This window comes from Echeneis naucrates, chromosome 15, assembly GCF_900963305.1.
Source record: "Echeneis naucrates chromosome 15, fEcheNa1.1, whole genome shotgun sequence".
NCBI classification, from domain to species: domain Eukaryota; kingdom Metazoa; phylum Chordata; class Actinopteri; order Carangiformes; family Echeneidae; genus Echeneis; species Echeneis naucrates.
Genome location: NC_042525.1, coordinates 2,485,263 through 2,513,153, shown reverse-complemented (window position 1 = coordinate 2,513,153; position 27,891 = coordinate 2,485,263). Strand labels below are relative to the sequence as shown.

Genomic DNA, 27,891 nt, shown 5'->3' with positions numbered 1-27,891 from the left:
ATTTGCTTCAGAGTCACTCAAATAAACACAAGATGTGTTCAGAAATCAGCAGAAATCTTGTCTGGAACGTTCCAGCAGGAATATCTGATCTGAAAAGGGTTGTCTGCTGTGAGCATGTCTATGCTTTATTTTAGTTGTACTACCGTGACACAGAAATGTCAGATTCCCTTTGTTCAAACCAACTAAACAGAAAACTAATTTTCATCAGGCTATTCACTTCAAATCTAATTCAGTTTTTTAAGATTATAACTGTCTCCCTCTTCTAGTCAGGATATTCATTTGTATAAAGTGATGAGACATCTGTGAAGTCACTGCAAATTAAAGTTACCCATGTAGGGCTTGGTTCCAGCTAAGGCTGTGGCTCTCTCTCCATCCTTTATTATTGTGGCGATGTTGAAGTCCGTCAAGTGAGCGTGACCTGAAACGACACAGACGGACAAAAAATACGGTGCAGCCAAATCCCTTTGAACTTCGGAATCTTTCAAATAAACGTCTGTGATGATTTCAGAAGGGAACGTTTCAATATGTAATGAAGGAAAATAAAACCTGACATTTCAGTCCACTGGATCAATGTGCCTTTGTGGTTTGTGTGTGTTAGATTCACATCTATCACTGCTGTGATCTTGTTAGTGTTGACTCAGAAGCCTGCTGGGTCATTTCTGAGTATTTCACTTGTCAGGGTGAACTCTGGATCTCTGACTACTATAAATTTAAAATGTTTAGCTATCACATAATTCACACTTCACATAAATTTACAACCAACAGACAAACGTAATAGCCTAAATTGAAAAGGATGTTTTAAACATATTGATATTTAAGCTTTTTAAAAATCTTGCTATCTCAGCGGGATCAAGATCTGTTTTGCACACTGATCTGATTTCAGCAGAAGAGATAAGAAAACGCTCTGATTATCGCTGATAAGTACGTTTGAACAGCACTCAAACGATAAGACATCTATAAAAATGTTAAAAATAGAACGTCGGCCTAATGGGACCTGACCCTGAAGTCCTAAAGTTCTTTGTTCCTCGATTTAAATGCTGCAGTGGAGCTGAAGGGAGTCTTCACATGTTCCGTATTTCCTGGTGGGGCATCAGGAGTTAAGCAGCCCTCAGATGTGATATACTGAGCGAGCTTTGGTAAGAAACTACAACACAGAAATAACTCAGCATGGTGATTTAGCGTGAAACCTCATCAAGCTGACAACTTTGCCTTCTTGACAGTAAAACACATTTTCTTTTAACAACACTGATCGCAGGTTTGAGGTTAAACTGAAATGTGTGAAGACTGAAAACAGAGTAACCTACACATGGCTCGAGTCGAAGAAGAGCTGTATACAAAAGACTATCGTCTGTCTAAAGCAGGATAAGAAAAGATAATTCTCTGAAAACACATTAAAATCAGATTTTTATATTTTCTAAAATGCCAACACTGAACTGTTGGCCCTGGAGATACATCCATACAACGTTTACAGGTTATCTCTGTTCACATCCATCCCATGTTAACTCAGCTCAGACTCAAGATTCGTTCTTCAGTCGAGATCTCTGACAACTCTCAACTGGACGCACTCCCCATTTTTGTCCAGTTTGTTTGCTGTGGATGTCGGATGACGGATGTCTTTAATAGTTCACATTCTTACCTTGCTCGTCCAGCAGGATATTGTCAGGCTTGACATCTCTGAAAAAGACAAACAGACACACATATTCATCACAAAAGAGTAACAAGACTTAAAATCTGGGAAGACTCAAGTTATAAATGCCACAGTAACTTTAAATAACCATGAAAATGGAAAAGAACAGGTCTTGTTTATAAGGAGTTTGAATCTAGCGGTCAATCTGCTGCATCTGGACTAAATGGCTTCAGTTTGATCAGATTTTGTTGACAACACAAGATGACAGATGTCGTCAAACTGTAAATCTATTGTCTATTGGTGTCTGCAGATTTATGGAGGCCCCCGTGGCTCTTAGTGGGATGCTAATTGAGAGCCTTTAATGCCTTTTGTGTTTGCGATGTTCTAATCACTTGTTTACAAAAAGTTTAGGGAGCTCTTTCTGATATTGTGAGTTCCTGTCTTCCTATTTTTTTATATTTTTCGGTCAAGTCAAAGTCCCTCAGGCTTTGTGGTCTGGTGGTAAACACCAGGATAAGATGTGTACGATCTAACTCTGTGAAAGTCTGTAGGAGGTGTTTGGAGGCTGATGTATGTGTGAATTACATGTTGGCGCAACATGTGAAGTGTGTGTCTGTGCATGTGTGTGTGTGTCGGTGAGAGATGGGTGGAGGACGAAACACAACCATCACCAGTTTCCCTGGTGGCTCTCTCAGGCTTGTCTGCACACGCTTTCTACACTGGCCACCCAGTCAACACACACATTCAGATACACGCTCACACTCTCGACATTTCCCAGCCTCTCCACGCCAATTAACGGAGCGTGCACATCTTATTTAATTATGCTGCTCGTCACGTTGTTGTGGAGAATACACGAGAATCCACAGAGAGCGTCGTCACACCTCAAAGGACACATGTGTTCGCTAACATCATCTGCCAAAACCATCCAGCAGCACAGGACTGCAGGGAAATAGGAGGAATCCTGTGGAGCAGGATGAAACGCAGATGGAACTGCATGTAAAGAGATTTTCTGTTTTGTACGACAAACCTCCTCTGTGAATAGATCTGATGTGTAGAGCGTTTAACATGAGATGCATTCAATGGAGAAGAGAGCAGAAAGGAGGACTCTCTACTTTTACTTCCCTTTTTCTCACAGGACTAATTTTACATCTTTGGGCATGGTGGCAGCTGACTGTTGCTAGGAGACCGGGGACCCTTCTTCCTTCAGTTGGTGCAACAAAATAATTGTATAGTATTCTCCTGCCAAAAACATACAGGGTGGAACGAAATTGTAGAGCTGGGGACGGCCATGGATACCCAGGGATTGGATCGGGGCTCTGAGAGCAGACACTACTGTGTCGGAGGCAGAAGAGTGAGAGGGAAAACATGACATTTCTCGCCTGTCTCTAATGGGAATTTTCAAATGTACATCACGGACATCTGCCAAAAGGGAGGACTTCCTGTGGTGCACTCAAATGATGAATAGGAACTAAAGCACTGAAATTGTACACTGTATAATAACACAAGCAAACACCATATGTATAATTCAAACTGACGCTCTGGCTGTGCATTGTCATTTTATCATTTTAGTGTTTTTCAGTAAAACACCAAAACTATTGTACACAGGTATTCTGTGCACACACTGACAGAGAATATTGCTGTTTAAAGGAAGACATGTGGCCCAAATGAGGTTTTGAACAAGGTTCAAACTGTTTTTTCAGCCATCTGTGGCATTAAATCTGCAGCCTGCAGGGAAGCAGCTCTTACACTTACTGCACACTTACTGCTGCGTTCAGCATATTTCCACAAAAAGCTGCGGACCCAAAGTCCCCCTGGTTGAAGATGATTGATGGTAACAATTGCAGGAACCCACATTAGGGCCACCTATAGGTATGTAAAGTAACGTATATAAAAACAGGGAGATGTCCGAGTGCCTGCGCAAGGTATGAATTTGAATCCACACAAGGCTCAGACTGACAATCTGCCTCCTACAGCTCAGGTTTTGATCTCACACCTTTTATCTCTAAGCTGTGTCTCAGCTGCTCTCAGAGCAGATTTAATAAAGATAGGAGGATACTGTGGCCATAAGTGAAGACAGGGAGCACGCTCCTCAGAGCGAATAAAGAAAACTAATAAAACCTCTGCACTGCCTTTATGGTACGGCTTCGATCTGGTGAGCTATTTCAATGCAGAGGAAATTAAATTTTACTATTTTCACGAAACAAAATGCGAGAATGTACCAAGCTGATGTAAAAATGAAATTCATTTGATTGGATTAATCCCCCAAAAAAGATTTGGTCCAATATTTGAATGAAACCTCACTGTTTTTGAGCGAAGGAGGTGGTGGAGACTAAAATAAATGTAAATGAGTGAATACCACGGAAAGAAGCATGACTCAAAATGATTGCAAATGTTTATAGTCAACGCGCATTTATACAAAATCGGCTTATGGTGATAATGTTTTCAGAGTTTAACGCCTGTTCTGATGCTCTGAGTTACTCAGGGACAGAAGATGATCAAGCATCGCTGCTTTAATCAGAAAAATGCTTCCACTAACATACTTTTGAAATACTGAGTAGCTGTTGGGTAACACTTTTGTCTGAAACAGGTTTAAAGAAACGACACTCTTCATATGTTACAAAGCAAGCAGGTTTCAAAAATATTTTTGTCATTTCTCCAGACGGAGAGAATCTGTTTCTTTACAAATATTAACAAAAGGCTCGGGAGCTGCTGGAGGCCTTGAAATGAAAAGGAACAAAAACAAAAAAAAAGTCCATACCTCTTTGTTGGCTCTTTAACAGCTCCACGCAGAGTTTGGTCTAGACCTGCTCTTTATGTTTGTTATGATCTGGAGCCATGTCAGTACATTTGATGTGATACCTATGGATGATGTGCTGGCTCTGCAGGTAGTCCAGCGCCAGCGTCATCTCACAGAGGTAGAGTTTGACGGCATCCTCGCTGAACTGGACGCTCTGCTGCAGGTGGTATCGGAGGTCTCCTCCCAGCAGGAGGTCCACCACCATGAACATGTCCTCCTCATCCTGAAACGAGTACCTGGAACCCGGTGGGGAAAGAGGACGCAGCGCTCAGTCACTGTCAAAGCAGGGAGGAGCGCTAACTATACAAACAACGACAAAGACAGAGCATGCAAGCAACACACGTGTGCTGTGCAGGGCCTTTTCTGCTCGTGCATGCAGTGCAAACAGCACACATGTGCAAAGCTTAGACGGTAAATATCAGCACACAAAAGCATGTTTACACAAAAGGACAAAGGACAAACATGGCAGGAGGCCTCATCAGAAAAACATGCCCGATTCGTGCATCGCTCTCATTACATGTGCAACGTTTATTCATGTGCATCACTGTCTGCTTATTTGGTTTCTTTACAGGTGGATGCTTCCTGTAGAGCCAAACAATGCAGATAGTTTTTTTTAATAATAACCGTGAAAATCTTCGTTCTCCTCTTAACGTGCCGTTTAATTTAAAAGAAACAAGAGGAGACAGACTGACCGTCAAATTGAAGCTTGAAAACAGACCCGTCTTTGCTCGGTGCCGCTCGTGGAGCACAAACCATTTTTGTCAATCAGGTTCACTACTCAAGCACGTCCAATTAAAACAGCCTCTCCCCGATCTGTAACACCCCAGACACCGAGTAAAACAAGAAGCCACATGGGTGAACAAACTGTTTCCATACAGCACCGTCTATCCAACCTACAATCCCTGTGTGTTCATTTGCAGGAGGGGAGAGAAAACAAATGGAAACTTCAGTGAGTTCTACCAAACTCAGCCAAATCTTTACTTTCCCCATTAAAGCTCAGATACTGTGGCGGTATTAGTTTTCTTATATTTATAGCTGGAGGGCCCCTCTGTGTCATCAGGCTTGGTCCCCAACACTCAGAGGGACATTCTGATTGGTCCTGTTCAGGTGCAATTTCCTGCCTTTCTGTAATGTGAGAAATGGTGCCGGTGTTTGCTTCGGAGTGAAAATCATTCAATCTCATCCACACATTGGTGGTTCTGCCGGAGGGGGGTCCATTTGTTGAGTCTTTCTCTTCTCCTTCATCTTTTCCTCCCTCTTCTGTAGATTAAACGCTGGAATGGCCTCGGCCGTGCGATAGGATGTGATTGCACACATAACGGGCACACAATAGTAAAAGATAGTGTTGTCTCTGATGCATGACACCGTGCCAGGCTGGATTAAACATACGGGCAACAGGGTAGTTTTCTGAGGGCCCGGGGCAACATATCTCGCTACTGAACTAGTCTCTGGTGTGCTGGAGCGTGATGACAAAAGCCAGCATGGAGTTAATGTTCAGTATTTCTTCTCCCTCAGCAGCCACTGGAGCAGCTAACATTAGCTGTTAGCTCAGAGAGCAGCTCTAAGTGGCGACCTGCCCCATTTAGGCACCGTTGGCCTCAATTCCTCCAAACAGAAAATGCCTCTCAGTTAAACATGGTAAAATTTGTTAATTTTGTCAGATTAAACAAACATTTAGCCACATCTCTGAATGTCCTCTGTGCTTTCTTTCTTTCTTTTTTTTTGCTAATGGACTGAAGAGAACATTCTCTTTTTCTCTGTCTCGAACTGTGAGAGTGACACGCTGACCTAAGTGCCACTTCATTAAGTTTTTTATGTGTCCGGAGTCTCTCGTTAAATTTGTGACAGCCTCTGTTTTTGTCCTGTCTGTGAATGTCCCGTGGCTCCTTTTCATTCGTGAGGAACTTGGATGTTGGAAAAAGAAAAAGAACTTTAACTTTATATTTACACCACTTTAGTTTCGTATTACCATCAGTCTGTGATGGATTGGCGACCTGTCCAAAGTGTACCCACCCCACCCGCCCAATGTGAGCTGGGATTAGCTCCAGCAACGAATAAGTGGTAGAAGATGAATGAATGACCGTCAGTTGTCATTAGACATGTCATCATTACAAGATGACAATTCCTGTAGGATGGACTCAAGAGGAAATGACAGTAAAGTCACCTAAGTCAGATAAGGTAAACTAATCTGCGCTGACCTTTCAAAGATTGGCCCCACTATTTAAACAGAACTTCCGCAGCAGATGGGCGGCCACAGGATGCTGTTTGCCGCTGGCAGGGATTCCTCACTGTCACCTTTTTATCACCTCATTGTCACAGTCTGATTCCTGGTATCCGGCTGACAGATGAGCTTCCTCTCAGGCGCCACTCACTATCTCAGTGTTGCACAAAACGGTCCTCCCGAAGCCTCCGCCAAAATATCAGGGCTCAGAAGAGAGACGGCGATGGCAGCGGCCCGGGTCTGGTTGTCACTTCCTTCCCGGCTCTCACTGAGGTGACAAGGAGACGTCAGATACGAGGCGACAACTGGAGCATATGAAAGCTCCAGCGCTGACAAGCTCTGTCACCTTTAAGATTCCAGCCAAGGATGGGACAGAGGAGAAACATAAACACTTTTATTCCCTTGTCCTAAAAAAAAATAAATAAAGGAAGTCTTCTGCTGGCTGGAAGTGAGAAAGTAGTTCTGCTTAAACTTTGGAAAAAAAAAGAGGAAGCAGGAACTTAAAGACATCTCTGTTAGAAATGAGAAAGAAATGTCCACAAAGTATTTTAAAAATTCACATTCAGACCATTCATTTTGCCTTCATTTGGCAGAGTTGATAAAAAAAAAAAATGCATTCACGTTGGCATTTTAAGCTTTAGAGACAAATAACTTTTTGCAGCAGGCTGTAAACATGTTAATTTCTGCTCTAACGTTGGATAAGGGAGTGTTGTCTTTATCTGTCAGCCACGGTCGCTGCCGCTGCTTTGTTTCATTTGACAGTTCAGGTGATAAGGGGCAGTGAAACCAAATTAAACTGCAGAGTTGGAGGCTTTGAAACCAAAACGATTAGATGAGAGAAGGTAGAGCTCGAGTCTGGTGGATTTATGTCCAACAGCCCAGGAAACATTTTCATTTAATCTATTGCTGATATAAAAATAAATGAATGCAGTGCTGTTTTATATCTGCAGAGCTCTTAAAACAAGGACAAGGAGTCCAAATAATGTTTTACCCCTAATCTCATTTTTTTGGCAATGTGCTGCTTTCCCAAATAGAAAATTAGCACAATTTATTTGGATGTGTTTTGTAATGAGCACAGAGGAGTTACAGGTCAAACCCCGGAGTTTGAATGAATGCCTGGCAGCACGCTGGGACAGTTTCTGTCCAAGACCACCAAGAGGCCACATGGAGAGGCCATGACAGCACTAGGCTGCGACAGTCACAGAGAGTTTGAGCATGCGAGGTTAGCCGGCTGGAGGGAGTACAAGGAACAGGCTGAAATAATCAGGACACAATGACAAATGAGCGCAGAGAGGCAGGGTGGAGAGGGAAATAGAGGGACAGTGGAACAGTTTTGAGGAGGGAAAAAGCCAGAGAGAAACAAGAGCTTGTGATTCTGCTGGCTGAAGTCGGTCTGCAAAGTTTCAATGGCCTACATAAAGTTGATGATAGAGATGGTGCGTGACTAAATCACAAGACCCTGGCTCGCTCCTCTGAGGTTTCCTGCAACATCGCTGTGGGTGAACGCTGCCTCTCCTCCGGATGGCCTCCAACTGCTCGCCTTCAGACACAACGACTCCAATGGCCTGATTTCACAAGGTGCACTTTGAAATCCTAAAAGTTCTATAAAACTACTATGTGGGGCAGTTTTGCTCCAGTCCTGAATCCTTCCGGAGGGCAAAATAAACTGTGGATGCTCGATGTGATATTAGATTAGAGAAACAGACTCCTGTGCCTTTCAAAATGACCCCATACTTCACCTTCCATGAGGATGATTTAAAGCTGAACCCCCTCGTAGGGCTTGTTATAGCTGCTGACCGGGGGTGTAGAGGCTAATTTGTTCCAGTCTCCTAAGGCCTTGTTCCATCCAGGCCTGAAATCAATATTCCTAATGGAGGCTGAACAGGACACAGCACATCCATCCTCGGCACTACTCTCGCTTGTTTTCCGACTCCATTGAGGGGATGGACAGTAAGAGGAGCGAACCACATCCCGCTTCTCCACATGACTCACTCCCGTTTTGGTTTGTGAAACCTTCAAAATCCTTGAGGATTATCCCAGAGGACTGTGCTTAAAGCTCCGACTCTGTGATGACAGTTGCTGCGACAGCCCTGGCTAATGTCGCCGCTCTGTTTTCAACAGCGCGGTGGCAGCGTCCATTTGGTCACGAGTCACTGCTGTGTCTGCGAGCCCTTAGGGAGAAGGAGTGATGGCGTATGAGAGTAATCTGCTGCGAGGTGAAGCTTCAGGCCAAATCGGGCTTCTATAATGATGTGCTACACTTTTATTCCTGCGCCCTAATGCTGGTTATTTACTTCCTTCTGGGGGGGAAGAGGTGACCCCTGCAGTTTGGTGCGTTTCCAACACATGTGAGGGAAAGAAGAAGTCAGCGTCTTCTCATGTGTCTTAAATCCTTACAAGGATTTGTGTGGATTTGGCGCGCGCAGCAGATGATAGTTAATTTTTCCTCCTCCAAGGTAATCCATTCAGCGTACCCTCGACTCCTACACATCATATCTGTGCAGCAAGGGAATGGTTGCAGCAATTACTGTGGGCTGCAAACTTGACATCCGCCCAGCTTAGAGCAGCCTTCACCCGGCTGAAGGGATTCAGTGTGGTGCTTCCTAATGAATTTCCTTTGGACGGAGCTGTTCAAAAGCACAGCTAGAATTCAGGACGTCTCTGTGAAAGCCAAGCCCCTGTTTGAGACAGAAAAGTGTGTGTGTGTAGGTAAACGCTGAAGGAAAAGATTACAAATCCTCTTAGTCTGCATGTCTCTTTTCTTTTTTCCTTTTTTTTTTGACAAAACAAATCAACGCCACATACTTTCTTTGTGCTGTCTTGTGCACCCCTCCTCTCTACTTGATGCCTCCCCCCCTCCCCTCCATGATTGCAGGAATCATTACTTCCTCTGACAGCTACTTGGTGTGTTTTCCTGCATTCTCTCTCTCTCTCTCCGTCCCTGACTAACTGAGGCTCCCTCCTGGCATCACATCAATAAAAACACTCCTATGAAGCTTTATCAAAGCTGGCTTTTCTCGTGAGTTGCATCTTCTTTTTGCCTTTGAGAATGGGCAGTTCCCAAAAAAAATCCCAGATGGCCTATCACACATCCATTAAAAATGGAGTCAGGTGCCAAAATGCCAAGCACAAGAACTGGCTGATTGAAAAGCCTATGGAAAAATGGAAAATGGCTGATAATCAGGGAGTTGCTTAAGCAGCATATCCAGCCAGTGAACCAATGAGATGGCTGGTTGTTACCCAGCCAGGGAGATGATGGGAAGATGAAGCAGAAATCTCTGCTGTCCAATCTAATTACCTGCCAGGATGAGAACCTGAAACACAGTTTATGCGTACAAACAGGTGCAGTGCACAAGGCTGCTCACCAATGTCTGCGTTAACTGGGACAGAAATAACAAAGCTACCACGGACTCGAGCTCTAGATTGAATTCCTTTATCTCTCACTGCCTGTTCTCTCTCCAGCTGGAGGAAGAAAATTCAAACTTTCCTTCAATTTCACATTTTTGTGCATAGAGAAGGCTGAAGGCAGCAGGATCTCAGTCCTCACAGGTGATCTTCAGAGCAGTCCTGCATGAAACTCATCTGGGCTTCTGGAGCAGCATTACTCTCTCTGCTGGCTTCGCATGGGATGATTCTGGTGATGCATGCCTTTCAAAAACATCAACACAGCTGCCCAGGTTCAGGGTCTGTGCAAACAGACTCATCACACAGCTGGTTTCATAAGCCGTCTCTATCTCTCTCCTGTCACGCAGCCACTCAGCAGAGGCCTGTTGAGAACGTGCCTTTGCCTCCTGCATCCCTCACTGTGACGCTTTATTTGTTATGCAGATTTGACACTTTCCCTTTGCTCTGCAAGGAGGACAGATAATACAAGCAGGCAAGATGTGAGTGACATGACGGAGGGGGACAATGGTGTTTAGAGAAGGCCTGCTGGCCAAAGTTATCACGTCTATTTCTGCAAAATATCCAACATTTGAATTGTAGAATTTTAAATATTCCCAATTAGAGGGAAACAGACCATAATGCAGGTTATACAAAACACCAAGATGGCTGATGGACAAATTACAGACTGGAGGCTTCAAACGGCAGCTCGCACACCAACGGCTGACATCACGGTGGGATGACACTTGGCTCCGAGCAGCTCAAAATCATTTCATCAAGCAAAATCTCAGTCTGATTCAATTAGCTCCATTGTGTGAGATTGGTAGGAAAAAATCTGAAATCTCTGGATGCTTGAATATCAATATCTCTCTCCCTTTAATGTGTGTAATCATCAATCTTTGCTGTTTCCTTTAGACGTGAAAGTGGGCCTTAGAAATACAGATGTCACAAATAACATGTGGATTATCCAGATTCAGACCAATTATGCATGTTGGGCCGTTTGGGGAAGCTGATGGAGATTGTGTTTTCTCTCAGTGGGCTCCCAGTGAGACAGACAAGCCCTTTCTAGAGCATCTCAGTGAAGGCGACTTAAAAAGGAGGATGTGAAGCGTGAAACTATTCATTCCCACAAAGCTGCACATATACAGTTTAGCATCTTTGTCACTAATGGGCATTTGAAATAGTGCTGGATGCTGAGAGAGAGAGAGAGAGAGAGAGGCAGGCAGAGCAGCACAGCATTGAAAAACTGGAACAAAGAAGGCTTTGGCAGCCAGAAACTCCGGCAGGGAATTATACTATACTGTAAAAAATACACAGCCTACTACTGTACGCTTATTAAAATGCCTTCAGTCTGTTCTTGTAGCGTGCCTCCTCAAGCAGGCAAAAAAATATTCTCTCTGGATTAAACTTTGATCATTCACAACTTCAGACACAACTTGTGTTGAATCATTCCTACACACAATCAATCAGTGGAAGTTAAGTGTGAGCAGCATGTGCCATATCATTCCACCGATTACAGCAAAGAGGAGCAAAGTGCTTTGCGTAACATGCCGTGAATGCCGTGCCAGGTCCCCAATTACATTTAGAAATGTGTCCCGCCTGGAGATGATCGTTGAATAATGAAAGCAGCTTCCATTCACCCACATATCGAAACTCAGGGGAAGAGTAAGGTCATTTCCAACCGCAGTAATTATCAAATGTGTGCTTCGTGGGCTAGGAGTCAAAATTAATAGCCTAAAATATCCCCTGTGAAAATTGTTTCTGGAGGACAATTTTTTTCAAGCCTTAATGACACTTAAAGAAAACTTGTCCTTTTCTTTCTTTTCTTTTTTTTTTTTTTTTTGAGGGGCAAATGCAGAAATATAGTGCATGCAACAGTGCGAACATAATACCTACAAAGAGTACATCTATTTTAGGGCTGCAACAGATCTCAGAGTGAGCATGCACTTCCCCATTGAGAAGTAAATACACAGAATGAACAGACAGAGCAGAGCAGATGACTGACAGACGCACACCAGACCACACTGAAAGTGTAAAAACATGAGATAGTCACCAGAGATTTACTAAAAAAACATGTTCAATTTCCTGAAGGATCTCAAGCTCTCTAAAGACGTTTCGGACCTCATCTCTCTCTATGCACTGCTGCTTGTTCATGTACTTCATGGCGTACATCTTCTCTGTGTCCCGCTTTTGCACAATGCATACCTGCAGCGAGAAAGAACAGAAGAGAAAGAGAGACAAGATCAGACATTTTAGATAATGAGATAGCCATGTGTTTAGGCTGTATTTAGCATGCGTAAAAAGGCCGTGTACACATGAAAAGTAGAACTGGAGAGTTACATCACTGCTTTTGCGGCTGGGCCAAGTTTCAGCTCCACAGATGAAGCCTCACTGGTATGCAAATAAAGCTTGTTTTCAAAATAGCCCACGGCATCTTTCAGCTGTTGATTAATGCGATTGTTGGGGCAGATACCCTGCGCTAATGCATAAACGCCGTCACACTGAGCAGCTCTAATGAACTTCATTCTCAAACACAGAAGTTTGTGGCAGAAACCACTTCCAAACAAATCACCTCATGATTTATTCATCACAGGTTTTGTGGTTTCGTCAGGAAGCGGCTGCAAAAGGTAAGAGACAGGACGGCACTCCGGAGAGGTCAGAGTCATTACAGTAACATCTCTGTCCGACCGCAGACATTAAACAGATCCTGTCCTGTCCCAAACACAAACCCGGATTTAAATGACTAAAACTGGACGTCTATCCTCACTCCTCTATCAAAGAATGACTTAGGATTCACCATATGGGAGGTTTAATAGCCAGTATGGAGCCATCGACAACTCTCTTGGAATTCGGTGCATATGGCGCGTGTATTGTATGAATGGAAAAGGCCTGAATCCATCATTTAATATGGTTTTACAGCAGCAATCTCCAGGGGTGTTGAGATGTAATTTGCATGACTGTTGAGCAGTGATACCACCGACACTGCCAGAAAAAAGCTTAAGTGTACCAGAGGGAAAACATGCAGTCCCCTTGGCTTCAAATGCAAAGGAAAATGGCCAAGAAGAACAGTTTTAAACCTTTATTTCTTTAGTCCAATCGAGTCAGTGTCGTGTAAGCAACAACCCTGGTTTCCTTAAATAGAGAAAGAGATTATTCAGCTGGATTTCTAATGGAGGCAGCAGATTTCTTCTTCCCGTCAGTGTTTATCTGGAAACTGTGCATAACAAAGACTTAAGATGGAAAGTCACAATCGCTGTGGCAGCAGTGCAGGAAAACACTGTTACTCATCCATGTAATACACTTAATATGCCAGCCTTGGTTTGAAGCTGTGGCAGGGGGTAGGAGTGGAATCTGATTACAGAGCACCTGCATGTAAGCACAGTCCCTGATTTCACCTCCTTAAATGGGTTTCTCCGAATAATCTGGCGCCCTGCGTGCACGAACAAAGTGAATGTGAAGCCCTTGCAGACAGTCAGAGTCTTCCCACCGTCCTGCAGTCAAAGTGCTTCAGGAACAAAATCTAAGCAGCTGTTTTTGGCCCTTGAAAGTGTCCCTCGATGCCCCGAGCGCAGCACATGACCGCCCTGTGAAGCATTAAAAGCTAAACAGAGCACCGCAGCTATTTTTGTTACAGACAGAAGGCCTTTGCTGAATCGAACTGGCCGCCAAGGCACAGGTCTCCTCTTTATACTCGGGGCCAGACAGATGTCTCAGACGGTTTTACCCACTCTGGCCCCGATGCACCACAAAAACACCCATCTCAGCCTGTGTTGTCTCTTTTGTCCAGTCTTATAGAGGGAGAGTCTCCATGGTTGCCATGCAGGCGGATGTTTGTGCAGCTGTGCAAAAGCAAGATTTAAGATTTTTCAGGAATGAGGCAAAATTAGCTCATCCTAAATGCACTCTTTGTTCAAAATGCCTCTGCATTAGAAAGATCAAGTCATCTAAAACTGCTCTTCTTCCCACTGCAATGAGGATTTTCTCCCACTTGATTTAATGGGGGAAAGCGGAGATTTTGCAAATGAAGACCAGGCTAAATGGAGTGTTAAAATAGACATTATGTCTGGTGACAGTAGGAAACCTATTACTGTGTAAATCACCATCTATTTAACTCTGCATCAGGGTTTCCTCTCAAGCAGAAAGCTCAAATGAACGTGAGGTCTCTGCTTTCGCCTCCAGGCTCAGATTTCACTCAATTCTGTCAATTTCATTAGTGTGTCACTGCTCAAATTAATCAAAACCCGTTCCTCCTTCTTTATCAATCGTACTATCGAGACAGAGTCTATGAGCTGACTGCACTGAATTGACCTTTGACCTCTGTCACAACCCCCTTAGTTACTGTTGCCAAGCCTGTTTGTTTTTCTCAAGGAAAAGAGAGACAAAAACAGCTACTGGCAGAGCTGATTAGCTTTAGCAAACTAAACAGAAAAGGCTCTGTGTGGACAGTTATACTAATGCTATGCTAACATGCCAAAGTTAAGAGCAGCCATTCATAATTAAAAGCTGATTTAAATTCTAGTACAAAGTGTTTCCCTTACTTCATCAAGAAAATGTGTGATGTGGAGAAGACAAACATCAACACAATCCCTTTTCAATTAAAAATGTTACATATCAAAAGAAAATTTTAATTCTTGCCACTTTAAAAAGTCCTGATATTAGAGTTCAAGTTTCCTTATCAATTCACCCATTCCTCGTCTTTAGTATTTTTTTAGCCCTCAGCATGGTAAAACACAGCTCCAGGCCCTCCCTTTTTCCATCTCCCTCGTCGAGCTCAACACAGACCCAGTTTCTCTTTGCTCTGAGCCAAGCCGGTCTGTACCATCTGCACTGTGCTGGAAGGTAGACTAAATAAACTCATTTTAATCCAGCAAACAACAACCCAAGAGGTCTTTTTCTTACTTACACATTTTCATCCTTTCCTCCTCTTTCCGACATGCACCTTAACCTGTTTAAACTGAAGCTATTTTCCACGACAGCATCGTGTAGGAGCAGCCAATTTTTAGAGGCATCTCTCCAGCTCCATACTTATTTTTGAATAACTTCTTTGTGGCTCTCTTGAGAGAAAAAGCTGGTTTGCAAGACTCCTACATGCAGAGAAAGAGAGCCTTTACGTGTAATTTCAAATACCAAGTCCAGTGCAAATGAGAAACAATCACAAACTTGAGATAGATGCTTCTATATGAGGCCGGGGGGCAGATGGATATCAGAACTTTATCTGGAGCTTATTGCTGAACGCACAGTTAATCGCTCCATCAATTTGACATTTATTTTCTATTGGACCTGTTTTTTTGTGATGTGATGTGTGAAGTTCAAGCCGCCACTGAGCAGAGTCCCTGCTTACAACCCAATAACAAGATGATCTTAATTCAACTTAAAAGAAGAAGCAGAAAGTACAATATTCTCTTTTATTTGAAGGATGCTTCAAACCCAATTGCACCTAGTGTGGTAGAAAATAAATCTAAACTCTTCCTAACAGCATTCATTAAGCCCTTGCCCTTTTTAATTCTTTTTAATTCAAATGCTGAGACATGAACTGTACGGTGGCTCTAGTGGCTCAAGCTGCTGCCCCTTTTATGGCTGATGTGCCCCTCTGGACCAAATAAATAGAATTATTACAACTCTTATGGCTGCCATTCTTATTATCATTGTTGTGTGAAAGATTTGTTCAGATTTTCTCAAATACTACTGCATCTCCCTTTTACTGCTCTTTGAAATTCAATTTTCATTCTTAGTGGATTAATATTTTTCTGATCTTGTGATTTGCTCTTTTATTGACCATATTCTCTGTTTTCTACATTATTCATAGCTCTTTATAGGATTTCCTTATTACAGATTGTAGTGATGGTGGGGAGTGTAAAATCCAGAGTTTTCCAACCAATCACTTATTCCCCTGTCAGTCATCTCCTGCCAGCCCCATCTTATCTGGAATCCCCAGGGGCCAGACAGAGAAGTGAAACCACAGCTTTTAAAAAGGATTTATTCATATATTCATAGGGCATATTAGCAATTCAATGCATTAGAGTAGAGTAGTATGAAGCAGGAAAAAAAAGTCACAATTTTCAGACGATAGGTGCAAGGCAGATATTTACATATGAATGGAAACATTTCCACCTAAACTGAAAGCATCTCATCACTGTGACGTGTCCATTTAAGAAGGAGGGGGCGGTGGGGTGATGGCTTCTGAGACCAATTTTCTCCAAGCAGTAACCAACACTAAAGTATCCTTAATTAATTCTGTATCGCCATCTCCAAAATGCTAATGGCGAGCATGAGCCAATCTTCCATTACTCTGCTGGCGAGGTTTCCCGAGTTAAATTATAATTTGGGAACACCTGCTATTCAGATCGCCTTTGAATATTTGTCAGCGATAAAGGTCATTTTGTTTTTGGACAGGCAGGGCGGAGTCAGACAATGCTGCCAAATCTCCCCGTTGGATGGCTGGCGGTGCATCTGGGAAAAGGGCTGGCTAATAAATCTGCACATTATAAAGAACCGGCTCTGAATTGTTTAGCCTCAAGCCAGCACGAGTCATCCAACAGCAGGAACTGAAAATCTAAGTGAGCAGCAACCAAATGTTGCAGAAGAAAAAGACACAAGGAGACGACGTTAGCACTGGAGCGCTAATCAAATCTTAAATGGTGCAAAATTAAAATATGTAGCTCATGTTTGTTAATTGAAGTAGTCTCCTCAGTCCACACAAATCTAATGTTGCCCCTTTCCCACTGTTGTAGATTGTCGCAAGAATCACATAACCATAAATAAATCCAAACAATGAAAATCACTGATGTGTTTCGTAGAGTTTTAAAGGCGCAGTAATTCCATTTTCTTTTATCTCAAGGGTTGATACCCCAAAAACAACATATTTGTGGTTTAACAACCAAAAACTATCTGAAATTAGTTTTCCATCTCCTCTCTAGGGCTTTAGGACCATACAGATTTTACTGCGGCCTTTTCAAATCTAAAGGGACCTTGTCTGAAGAGTGAAATATACCTGTTTTATGACCAACTCCATCTATATCCATTTTATGAATAAAAAAATACATCAATAAATGTAAAAATCACTGTAATGGTCTAGGTGACAATGAATTCAGCACTTGCAGCTGTCAGGGAGATTGAATGGCTTTGCAGTTAGTGAGAAAAAACAAAAACAGGCCATTCATATGGGCTGTGTCCCGGGTTTACACTTGGCTGCAGAATCTACGTCTCCAAGCAGCAGCCTGGATGACGGCACAGCGCCGGGGTAAGATGCTGTCACAATGTTGGCCGTAATCTCTGACCACCAGCTGCCCATAGCACCTGCTTATCTGTCCTATAGAGAGCTTTTTAGAGGTGGCCAGGCAGACACACACACACACACACACACACACCATATACACAAACACACGGCGTAAAGATAAAGGAAGGACCTTTCTCTGTGGACAGAGTTAGAGGTGCATGCACGTTTGACGTGGAGGCATTCGTAAGGCAACAATGACGCACATGAAGGAACGCAACAGATGACAGCACCACAAAGAAAACCCTCCTTTGCATCTTAACACCTCTGATGCTCACCTTTAATGGCTTTGAGCTCTGAAGCATGAAACTAACTTTGTTTTTTTGCAGCACAATCATTATTTAATCAGTGCTAAGAAAGGAGAACGGCGCTCATAACGAGGAACGCAGCAGGCTGTTTCCTGGAGTTAATCTCCATAGGGGCAGCCAGGGGCACCTGGCAGGCAGCGAGACACGTTCCTGCGATTGAACCGCACGTTCAAACATCTACCATTCTAAATAAAGCCAACAGAGCTACCCAGCCATATGCTCTAAAAAAACTTTTTAAGGATCCCTAATGAGGCACTACAAACAGCAATTACAGAACAACAGTGCTGGGTCTGCTGTGGCTTGTGACGGGATCATCTTACTCGTAAACTCAGATTTAAAAGCAGCACTAATCCATTAAAAAGGCAACAGTCATTCATTAATAATTCAGTATTTTATATTCTACAGAACATCAGACATTGCACAGCAAAACATGCAGGTTGCATATGGCCTCTGGGAAAGCAAAAAGATGATATATCGGGTTTACATTTGGCCCCAAGGATGACAGACACCTGATTAAGAAGGTGCCTGCAGAGTTCAGGGGCTGTATGCTGCTGCAGTACACTGCTCAAAACTACTTTAGAGATCACTCGTTGCATCTCGATGAACAAATTATGCAAGCGCAAGATCTGTCCAGCTATCCTCCCGTAGCAGCTGGTCTCCTGGTCACTCCTCCACGCTCCTGAGACTGAGCAAAATTTCAGCTGTGGTCACTTTCATTTGCACCGAAGCAGGTTAGCGGTTGTGCTTCCTAAAAGGACTGACTTTTGATTCATCTCCCAGAGAGAGAAGAGATCGGGTGTATTACTGTGATTATTAAAGGTTCCCATTTATTGAGCAGTGTATATTCAGGTGATGCAGTTTAACACCAATATCTTAATGTATTTTGCCAAAAATAAATAGTAAAACTGCTGATTTTATTTCACATCGTCGGTGTGGAAGCTGGTGTATAAATAACACCTCAGTATAATTTGGAATAATTAGCCTGTTACACAATAATAGACCCATTTCACAGACTGCAATGTTGTATTACATTATTGTGATTTGCATGGCCACACCACTGCTGTTCTGGTGTAGACATTAACCATGCACTGTGCTCTCATCAACATGATAGTGTTAAAAAGTTTAATAAAAGCATGTATATATGCCTTCCCACACAATAACAGATTCTTAAACTCCTCTCTAAATTCGCTGTCAAAATTCCTCCGAGACTCAATGTGACCTATCTACTAGTATGACCCATCTACTGCAGATCATGAAACTAATTATATATTCCACTGAGACGCTCTGTCCAGCTCCAACTTCAGCTTTTTTACCCAGTTGCTGATGGGTGGGTGATGTTAATTTGGAAGGTCAGTGGATAATGATTCCACAGAGCAGTGGAAGAATCACAATAAAGAACAAAAAAAAAAAGATTCCTCCTGTGGAATTAAAAGAATCTTATTTAGTTGAGGTAAGATCATGGCTCTTTGAAAAAGCAGCAGAGCCAATTGGGTCAAAACAGATAATTTCTTTGCTTAGCTTAATTAAACCAAACTGGTGCTTCCTCCCTCAGTTCCATTAAAACTTTATCTGGGCTCGAAGCACCAATACTCCCCAACACTGAGAGAAGTTCTGTGGTATTAAAAAAGCTGAGTTCAAGATGAGCAGTTCCTTGAATATCCTTTTATTAACGGTGGGATCCTGGACCGCCGAGCGTCACGCCAGCAGAATTATGAGGAGTGAGAAATAATGGAACAGACGTTGACAGACTGAAAGGCCCACAGGCAAGAGCCCCAAACTATCCTCAAATTAGTAAAGCAAGGTTATTACTCTGCTTTAATAAAGTCTTCATCCATTATAGAGGGACTTTAAATCGTATACCACCATGACCTCACTCAGGGCTTCTATGATCGCTCACAGTTAGACTCAATGTCCCTCATGATCTAACAGGTCCGACTGATGCAGAATACCAACTGGAGCTAACGCACTGCAGTGGTTGCAAATTTTGCGACAGCAGATGCAGATGTGCAATAAATGTGAGAAGTTTCAGACGAGCAACTAAAGAAGAATTTAGTTTAAGAAACAGAAATTATTAAAAAACATAATAATAATTAAATTATTGTCAGCTAGTGTTTCATGATAAATTCTCAGAAAAAAAAAAAAGTTACACCAAATGGTGCAACAATTAATATGCATGAAGCCCCGAGCTTATTGGATCCAATGCAGACATATTTAATTTAAAGATAAAGTTCTCATTCAGCATTTCTTTATTCTTGAATAAATTGGGATTCTAACTGAGCAGTATATTTACTTTGTTCATTCTTTCATTCATTAGCTGCACTACTTATCCTTTCAGGGTCAAAATCTTCATCTAGTCAGTCACAGTAGCCACACCCCTTTTCTCTTTTAAATGGGCTCTTCGTTTAAAAAACTAATTATGTTGTTTTTAAGACCTGAAACTATTAACTGAGATTATAAACTCATTAGGAAAACAGTTAGAAATCCAGTGAGCAGTCAGGACATTTCCCCATAGATTTCAAACAAGCAGAATCGGAATCAGAACAGTTAGTTAATGCCCCGGGGAAATTTGGTATGATGGTCAACATTTTTCAAGAATGAGTCCATGTCCACTTTTAAAGTTTAAAGTTGAAACTGTCATATTTTGAACTTTCACATTAAGATCTCCCTCCTTTCTATCTGGTTGTTATAAAATGAGTCACAAGCCTTCAACTTGTTCATCCATTTGCCTCTTGTGTCCAGCCGTGACATTTAGTCTGCCAACGTCTGGGGCTTATGGGAAATGTCTGGGGGTGTTTGTTAAAGGGCAACAGTATATGAGTATAACCTACGCACAGACACACAACATCAAGCGTTACAATTAGACAAAGATTTTGGGACATAAAGGTTGACAGAACATCTACGGACAGACTGTCTTCCCACTAGGCCACCTTCATGAAGTATCATGTGGTATTTTGGTGTCATATCGCCTCTGAGGTGACCTGTAGTCACCCTGCCTCTGTCCTTATGTGTCTGACCTCCAGGCAGGTGGTTATCAGCTAATGAAAATAGAAACCCAAATTCCCTTTCCGCTGCCCTAAATCTTTCATATGTTGAAAAAAAATAAATAAATAAAAAAAAAGTGATCTTGGGCTGCAGCCCAGCGCAGACTTTTTGCCTCAGCCTCAGCCTCTAGCTCCTCTCTCTCCACCCAGACCTCCCTCTGCTTCGTCTCAATGTTACATGCTCCTTGAACACATGCAATTATTAAACGCTTATTAGCTGAACATATCACTTGGAGACAAAAAAAAAAAAAAAGAACTTTCATTTGGTGCTTCAAAACAAGCCGTCACTGTTAAATCCCGGGGATAGCTGCACGTTGTTTACCTTTACAATCCGCCTTCTTCCTCCACTGTTCTGCTATAGTTAGCACTCCTATCAATTGTTGTCAGAAGGTCTAAAGCTCCTGGGATAACAAAGATTGCAGAGAAGAGAAAAGGGTTGGGTGTAAATTTAGTGGACTCAGTCAGGAAGCTGCGGATTTCAGTTTTTCTAGGTCAGGTAAGTGCCAAGTCGGCCAGAAATGTTTGACTGAGACACGTGGGGAAAGACGAACAGATAGAAGACCACTGCCTGGGGTAAGGCAGAAGGGGAGAGAGACATCACTTCTTAGCCCCCCCCTTAAGTTCAACAGAAATATGGTGTACATTAACTGTCGACATTCATCATTCATCTTGTGTTTGTTGTCGGTACAGCGGTTTAACACTCATCATCAGTGCACAGTGAGTGAAAAGACACACACCCTCACAAACCCTGCATTTTAGCAAAAGTGCTTTGAGAGGGGCAAGCAAGGCAAACACACTTTCAGGGTCTGATGAACATGTCATCCAGGGAGAAGAAGGAATAATTTGCTCTTTCATTTGGTTCATTCCACTGGATGTCTTCTGGTCCACAACGGCTGCTGTCAGCCTGCAGGAAATGAAAGTGTTTACTGAGCTTGGCCATCCATTTGCACAGCTCAAGGATGCTCTATTATGTCAGGCATAACCATTAATACGTACAGTCATGAATCAGCCTTCTCCAGGACTGAGCTGGGGAATGTGAACCAGGAGGTGTTTTTGGGTGAGAAGTGTAAAAATCATTTCACAACACATGCTGACAAGCTTTGTGCACACAACACTCATACTCACTAAGACCTATTACTCTGATAGCCTGTGAGCACTCCGGTCTCTGACTGAGGGGTGTAACTGAGGGATAAAGCAAAATCAGCTTGGCTCATGGCTCCATTGTAAACCAAAATCAGCTGAGTATCAATCGTGTCTTCTTTTTTAACCATTCATTGGGCAGAATACAGGTTAAAGGGTGGGAGAAGTGCATGAGTTGGCTTCACTTTTCAGCCCCAGAGTCTACTTCCATTTTAATATTCAGGCTCTGGTCTTGCTAATATTCCATGATTAATTTTCAATGTGAAGTACTGGTCCTTCAGGTGGCATAAAACTCCTCAGATTAAAAAAAAAAAAACGGAGAGAGTAAAGCACAAGACTTAACTGCAGTGTTGACAACAAAAGAAAAGCTTAAACACACATGACTTCACTGATACAAATATCTTAAAAACCCTCTGGGCAAAGACACCAAATGGCAAAAAATTGCATGAATGTATAAAACAGGCTTCCTTGAGGTCTGAGCTTTCCTCCAATTTTTATAAAACACAAAGAAAGACTTTGAAGCTGCTCGTGTGTGACGGTCAGAAAACTGCAGGATAAGGACAGCATAATGACAATGACATGCATCACACAATGTAAAGGAGATTAAAGATGCACAAAAAGGGCCCCAAGGCTCATTTCAAGTATATCCTCTTTAGGTTCAACGAAGACATGTAGAGAGGTGTAGAGCACGTGTTTCAGTAAAGGTGGAATATCTCATACATATTCACCACTAAGACTGAACTTGGAAAGCTGTTGTCTCATATTGTGTTCTATATGACTAACGGAAAGAGATGCTGGCCGTGATCTGGCTGATATTGCATTTATCCTCCTCTTCATCTGTTTGGCAGTTTGATTCCCTGAGATCTCTGTTAAAGTGTTCATCAGTCAAACCCCGCTGGGACCTTAACAAAACACTGACATACATATATTAACTCTGTCAAATATGTAAACACTTTGGCTTACATAACGGATTCATTAAGCCCTTCCCCCTTACTCTCAAGCCATTTCTTCTCACACTCCACATATAGGCAGTTTACGGTGATAGCGGCAGCACAATTATGAAACAAATACACAGTTGTTATTTATGGAAGGTTGGACAGTTGGATTTGTGTTGACAGGAAATTTGATTAAATCGCCCACAATGCAACCACTCACACCTCAATTTATAGTATCTTTAATTATCATTAGAAATCTTAAAAGTTTGCAGGCTGATGGAATTCTTATCTGAAAGTCAGAAGAGTAGTTTTTAATCATAGTTCTCTATCAGATTTTAATAAAAAAGATATAACCCTTATCTGAAGACAAATGCTGGATGCTGTCACAGTTTAGCAATTCATTCTCCACGGAACTGCACAGAAACAAAAATGTGGAGGTGGAACAAAACTCTCTTGTTTCTGGCTATACCAGGCAGTGAAGTGAAATCACACAGTAACATGTGAATAATCAAAGTACTGGTATTCTCCTGGGAAGATGGTTGGAATGGTAATGAATGTGAAGATTATTAATGGAAATGCTGCAATACTCATGGAACAGTTGTCATTAACGTGTGGAGTGATGTCCTCGTACAAAGAGGAGCTTTGGCAGACTTGAGCGATGATGAAATAAGATGCTCTGCGGGGGGAAAAATGTAGAGGTCCTGACAGAGCTTTGGCACACAGCATTGCTGCCATTCTCATTTTCCATCATGTATATTGTGTTTAGTTGGCAGGAATGTTAATATTAACGCCTCCAAATGGCCTTCTTCTTCTGGGCTGTGAATGTGCCCAGCCAATTAAAACAAAACAAATGAAAGCCATTTCAAGATTTCTGAGCTCAGTAAATAATTTTCAAGTCCAGAAGCTATTTTACTCACATTGCTCTTGCTCCAGGCAACATGGTGGCATAGTGATTAGCACTGTTGCCTCACAAGTAGGTCACGGGTTTGGTTCCCGGCCCGAGGCTTTTCTGTGTGGAGTTTGCATGTTCTCCCCGTGTCTGTGTGGGTTTCCTCCCACCGTCCAAAGACATCATGTTTGGGTTGATTGGTGACTCTAAATTGTCCGTAGATCTGAGTGCGAGTGGTTGTTGGTCTCTGTCTGTCTCTGTGTGTTGGCCCTGAGATGGACTGGTGGCCTGTCCAGGGTGTACCTGCCCTCGCCCAGTGTGAGCTGGGATTGGCTCCAGCAACCCCTGTGACCCGGAAACGGATAAGCAGATAAGCAGTAGAAGATGAATTAGTGCCCGCTGCGTGGAGCTTTGAACTATGAAACATGCAGAGGTGTAATGGAAGAGGATACAATTCTGGACTAATAGGTTGCTGAGGGCCACACTTCGGCTGAGCTTTACTGCAAAGTTGCACTCTGCAAAACCAAGTCTCATCCAAGCTCTTCACACCTGCGGCTGGAAGGTAAAGATGAGGGCGAGACTGACAGTCTGTCACCAAGAGGACTGGCAGCGAACAGAAAGGGCAGAAAACAGCAACAAAGGCTTCATCATGATCTGACCTTTCCGCGGATGCTGGCACCTTCCCTGATATGATAGAGGCGTCAAAGCCTCTCTCACTGCCTTTAGCTCTCCCTTCCTGTCGGGTTTATTTCTACCTCCTGTCTGCGTCCATCACACTGGGTCCTAATGAGGGCTTATTTCCGATGAACTGTGTTGTATGAAGATGTAGAAACCACCAGCTGAGCTCCTGCGCTACCTCTGACCTTCCTTGTCTCTCTCCATCCGCCTCCCTGAGTGCTCTCCCCTCTCTGTTTAGATGTTTACCTGCACATCTGACTGTTGGCATTAAGGAGCTGTCACTTAAACCCCTGTCAGTGCCGATGACTGTCACACCCTGGCCCCCTTTCTGCAAGTGTCACTCATCCCTCAAGCACTCAAGCACTGGCCTTAATGAGCCCTGCGGCGGAAATGGCAGTCCAATATGCAGCCAGAGATGAGAAGATGGAATGAAAAAAAAAAAAGGGGGGGGGGGGGCAAATGTGTGACGCCTCTAAGGAAAAGGCAGAGGAGAAGCAGGAGAGCAACAGCGGAGCAGCAATTATCCTTACTCTGGTGCTGTGCATCACCATCTTACCCTCCGGCAGGCATCTTACAAATGAGCGACAGAATATCCACCACTGCTGTAGGAATAATCACATCGAACCACCCTCACTCTTCACCCCCACCTGCTAGAGGACAGATCTTCCGAAACAGAGATTCTTCTTTCTGTGGGAATTCAAACTACATTTATGCCTCTTGTTTTTCAATTTCTATATTGCTTTGCCAACACAGACTTCGTTGCTGCCAAATCCGTAAAATACACTTGAATTGAATTGGAGCCCGAGGTGGGGGGGGGTTACCTGCACTGATGTCAGAAGGATGTACATGGGGATGATCAGCCCTAAGGCAAGGTGAGAGGAAACAGACAGGCAGGAGAAGGAGAATGAAGTCTGAATAAAAACACGTGCTAACCAGCTAGCATCCCCCAGCTCTGGCACGTCCATCAGCCCTGAAGATGTAACCTACTTAAAAGGACGTTTTTGAACTTCTAGTCTTGTGAACGCAATGATGGCTGAAGCTCCTGCCAGATCACCAACACCCATAATAAACCTTACAGCTAAAACTTATGACTCACCCTGTTAAAAAGGCAACTGCCAGTGATTCTGTGGACTTAGGTCATAGTTAGGTAGGATAGTTTCTGCACACACTGTTAATGCGACAACAGCTTGTGACAGAAAACGTCTTGTGCAGTACAGCGGTCCTAAGAATTGGAAAGTGTTACAGTCTGCATGAGCTTTAAAACAAGGAGAAGATGAGAAGCTCATGTGTTGAAGCAATGACAGCAAGAGGAGTGGCAGAGAAAAGACACCAACACTCACACTGTATGTACATGAAAAGAACGGAAGATGGAGGGAGACAGAAAAACAGAAGGAACAAGTTTAAAGGAGAACCAGTTAGCTGTGTTCACTTTCCAAAGACAGAGATTCTCAGATTCCCGTCTCGCAGCTCCATCCTACTGCACGACTCCCTGCTGTGTGAGAACGACTCCCCCTGCACACATTCTCACTTTCCAAATGCACACCAACACAAAATCTACAGTACCACACAAAATTTTCTTGGGGCGCAGAACAGGCAGATAAATAAGCACTCTATAGATTTGTACCTGATTGTGTTCCTTGTTTCAGACAAACATCAGTGTCTTTGTGATGTGGTTCTACTTTTTATAAGGCTTTACTTTAGACTCATTTAGCTCATCGTAACCAAGATGCCTTAAATTACAGTCTGTTTTCTTTATCCATCTTCTTTATTTCTATAAACATCTGCGCTCACATGCACACCATCAGGCTAAATGCCAAGCTGAAGACTTGCCTATGTGTGTGTAGTATGTCTGTATGTGCATTACAGCTGTTGCATAACTACAACCCATTTCTATTTCTGCGGACTCTTGGATGAAACAGTTGTCTGTCACATGCATGTCTTGTTTTCTGTTTTTGAATAATTTTGCTCAGACTCAGGTTCAGTGTCAGAATAAAAGCAAAATTTCTGCTGTCACTTCAAGAGTATATTTAATGCATATTTAATAGAAGAAGTGACAGTTTGACAGCGACGACCACTGTCAAGCGGCCCTTGTCATTGGGAAGTGGTATGTGCCAGGAGAACATGGGGGAAATCAGCACAAGTGGCATACCATTAGCAACTTTTCAACCCGATGTCTCTCTCCTCTTGTTTGCTCACATTGTTATTAAAGATAATTTCAACTGTGCGCATGAGGACATTTTATAAATTTCCATCAATTTTTTTCAGCCTATCTGATTTACAGACATCCATCTGTGCTGTAACACCTTCCAGCTCCTCATGGGGGATTTCAAGATGCTCCCAGGCCAACTGGGTCAGCTCTCAGTGGGACATGCTCAGAAAGCCTCCAGAGAAGGGCAGCCTTGAGGGATCCTTATCAGATGTCCCAACTGGCTCAACTGGCTCAACTGGCTGCTTTCAATGTGAGGGAGCAGCAACTCTACTCTGAGATCCTCAACAGATCTCTAAGACTGAGTCCTGCCACCCTACCAAGGAAACCCAGTTGAGCCGCTACCGAAACCTCATGGCCATTTTTGAGGGTTTGAACAAAGATTGACGGGTAAATCAATTGGACCAAGTGTAGGTCAGTATTCAAATCGTCTGGGTTGTCCTCTCTCTCTTAAGAAGCTGTACGCAGCGCATTTCCCAGCTTACTGCTGATTCCCTTTCGTGTCATAAGGGAAGTGACAGCAGCTTGAGGGAACAACGCAATAAGTAAACATTGATAAATGCACATGGAAATGTATTCAGCATTAGGCAGTGACTTTTCACCTGACAGAGGGACACGGATTTGGAGGCAAAGCAGAGAGAATTGCAAAGGCTTGCACAGACCCGAATATAATGAACAAATATTAGCAGTGATATTTTGGATTCAAAATGAAGATAAACTATTCCAATCTCTAGGGCCCAATTGTGTATCAACGCGCGCACACACACACACAAACAGCACTCTGAATCCATTACTGAAGTCTCATACAGACACTGAAGGATTCTTCAACTAACAAATGGCCCACAAGTTCATCCAAACCATTGGTATTTTCAATAATGGCCTGAGACACGCTGGAAAGGAACCGCAATAACTTGGTTTCGCAACATTCAGAGAGTGGGAGTACAGTGGAATGGTGGTTAGTGCTGTTGTGTCACAACAAGAAGGTCGAGGGTTCGGTTCCCGGGCCTTTTCTGTGTGCATCTTCGGATGGGTTTCCTCCTACTGTCCAAATCCATCATGTTTGGGTTAATTGGGTAAATTGTCCTGGTTGTACCTCACCCTCATCCAACGTGAGCTGGGATTGGCTCTAGCACCTACCGCAACCCAGCAACATATAAGAGGTAGAAGATGAATTTATGGATGAATAAATATGCTTCCCGCTGCATTCAGTCCAACCAGTGAGCATGATGATAAATGCAGCCACAGTAGTGTGCTGCTCTGTAATTAAATGGAGATGTGGGGTCAAAACTCCCAAAAGACTCACTGGCATTAGATGAAAAGTAAATTGGCTCCTCTCTGAGTGATTTTAAAACAGACAATTACATAAGCTCTACTTATAACTATTATTAAAATAGA

General features: G+C 43.0%; 1 protein-coding gene across 2 annotated transcripts in view; it reads right to left on the bottom strand.

Moving 5' to 3' along the window:
• stk32c (serine/threonine kinase 32C) overlaps window positions 1–27,891 on the bottom strand; it is a 58,557-nt gene that overhangs the window by 10,950 nt on the left and 19,716 nt on the right. For both annotated transcript variants that reach the window (XM_029521645.1, XM_029521646.1), the window contains exons 3-6: window positions 12,080–12,231; window positions 4,487–4,660; window positions 1,637–1,674; window positions 329–418 (exon numbers count right to left, since the gene is read on the bottom strand). In XM_029521645.1, the coding sequence (XP_029377505.1) occupies window positions 329–418; window positions 1,637–1,674; window positions 4,487–4,660; window positions 12,080–12,231 (454 nt within the window). The remainder of the gene's footprint in view (window positions 1–328; window positions 419–1,636; window positions 1,675–4,486; window positions 4,661–12,079; window positions 12,232–27,891) is intronic.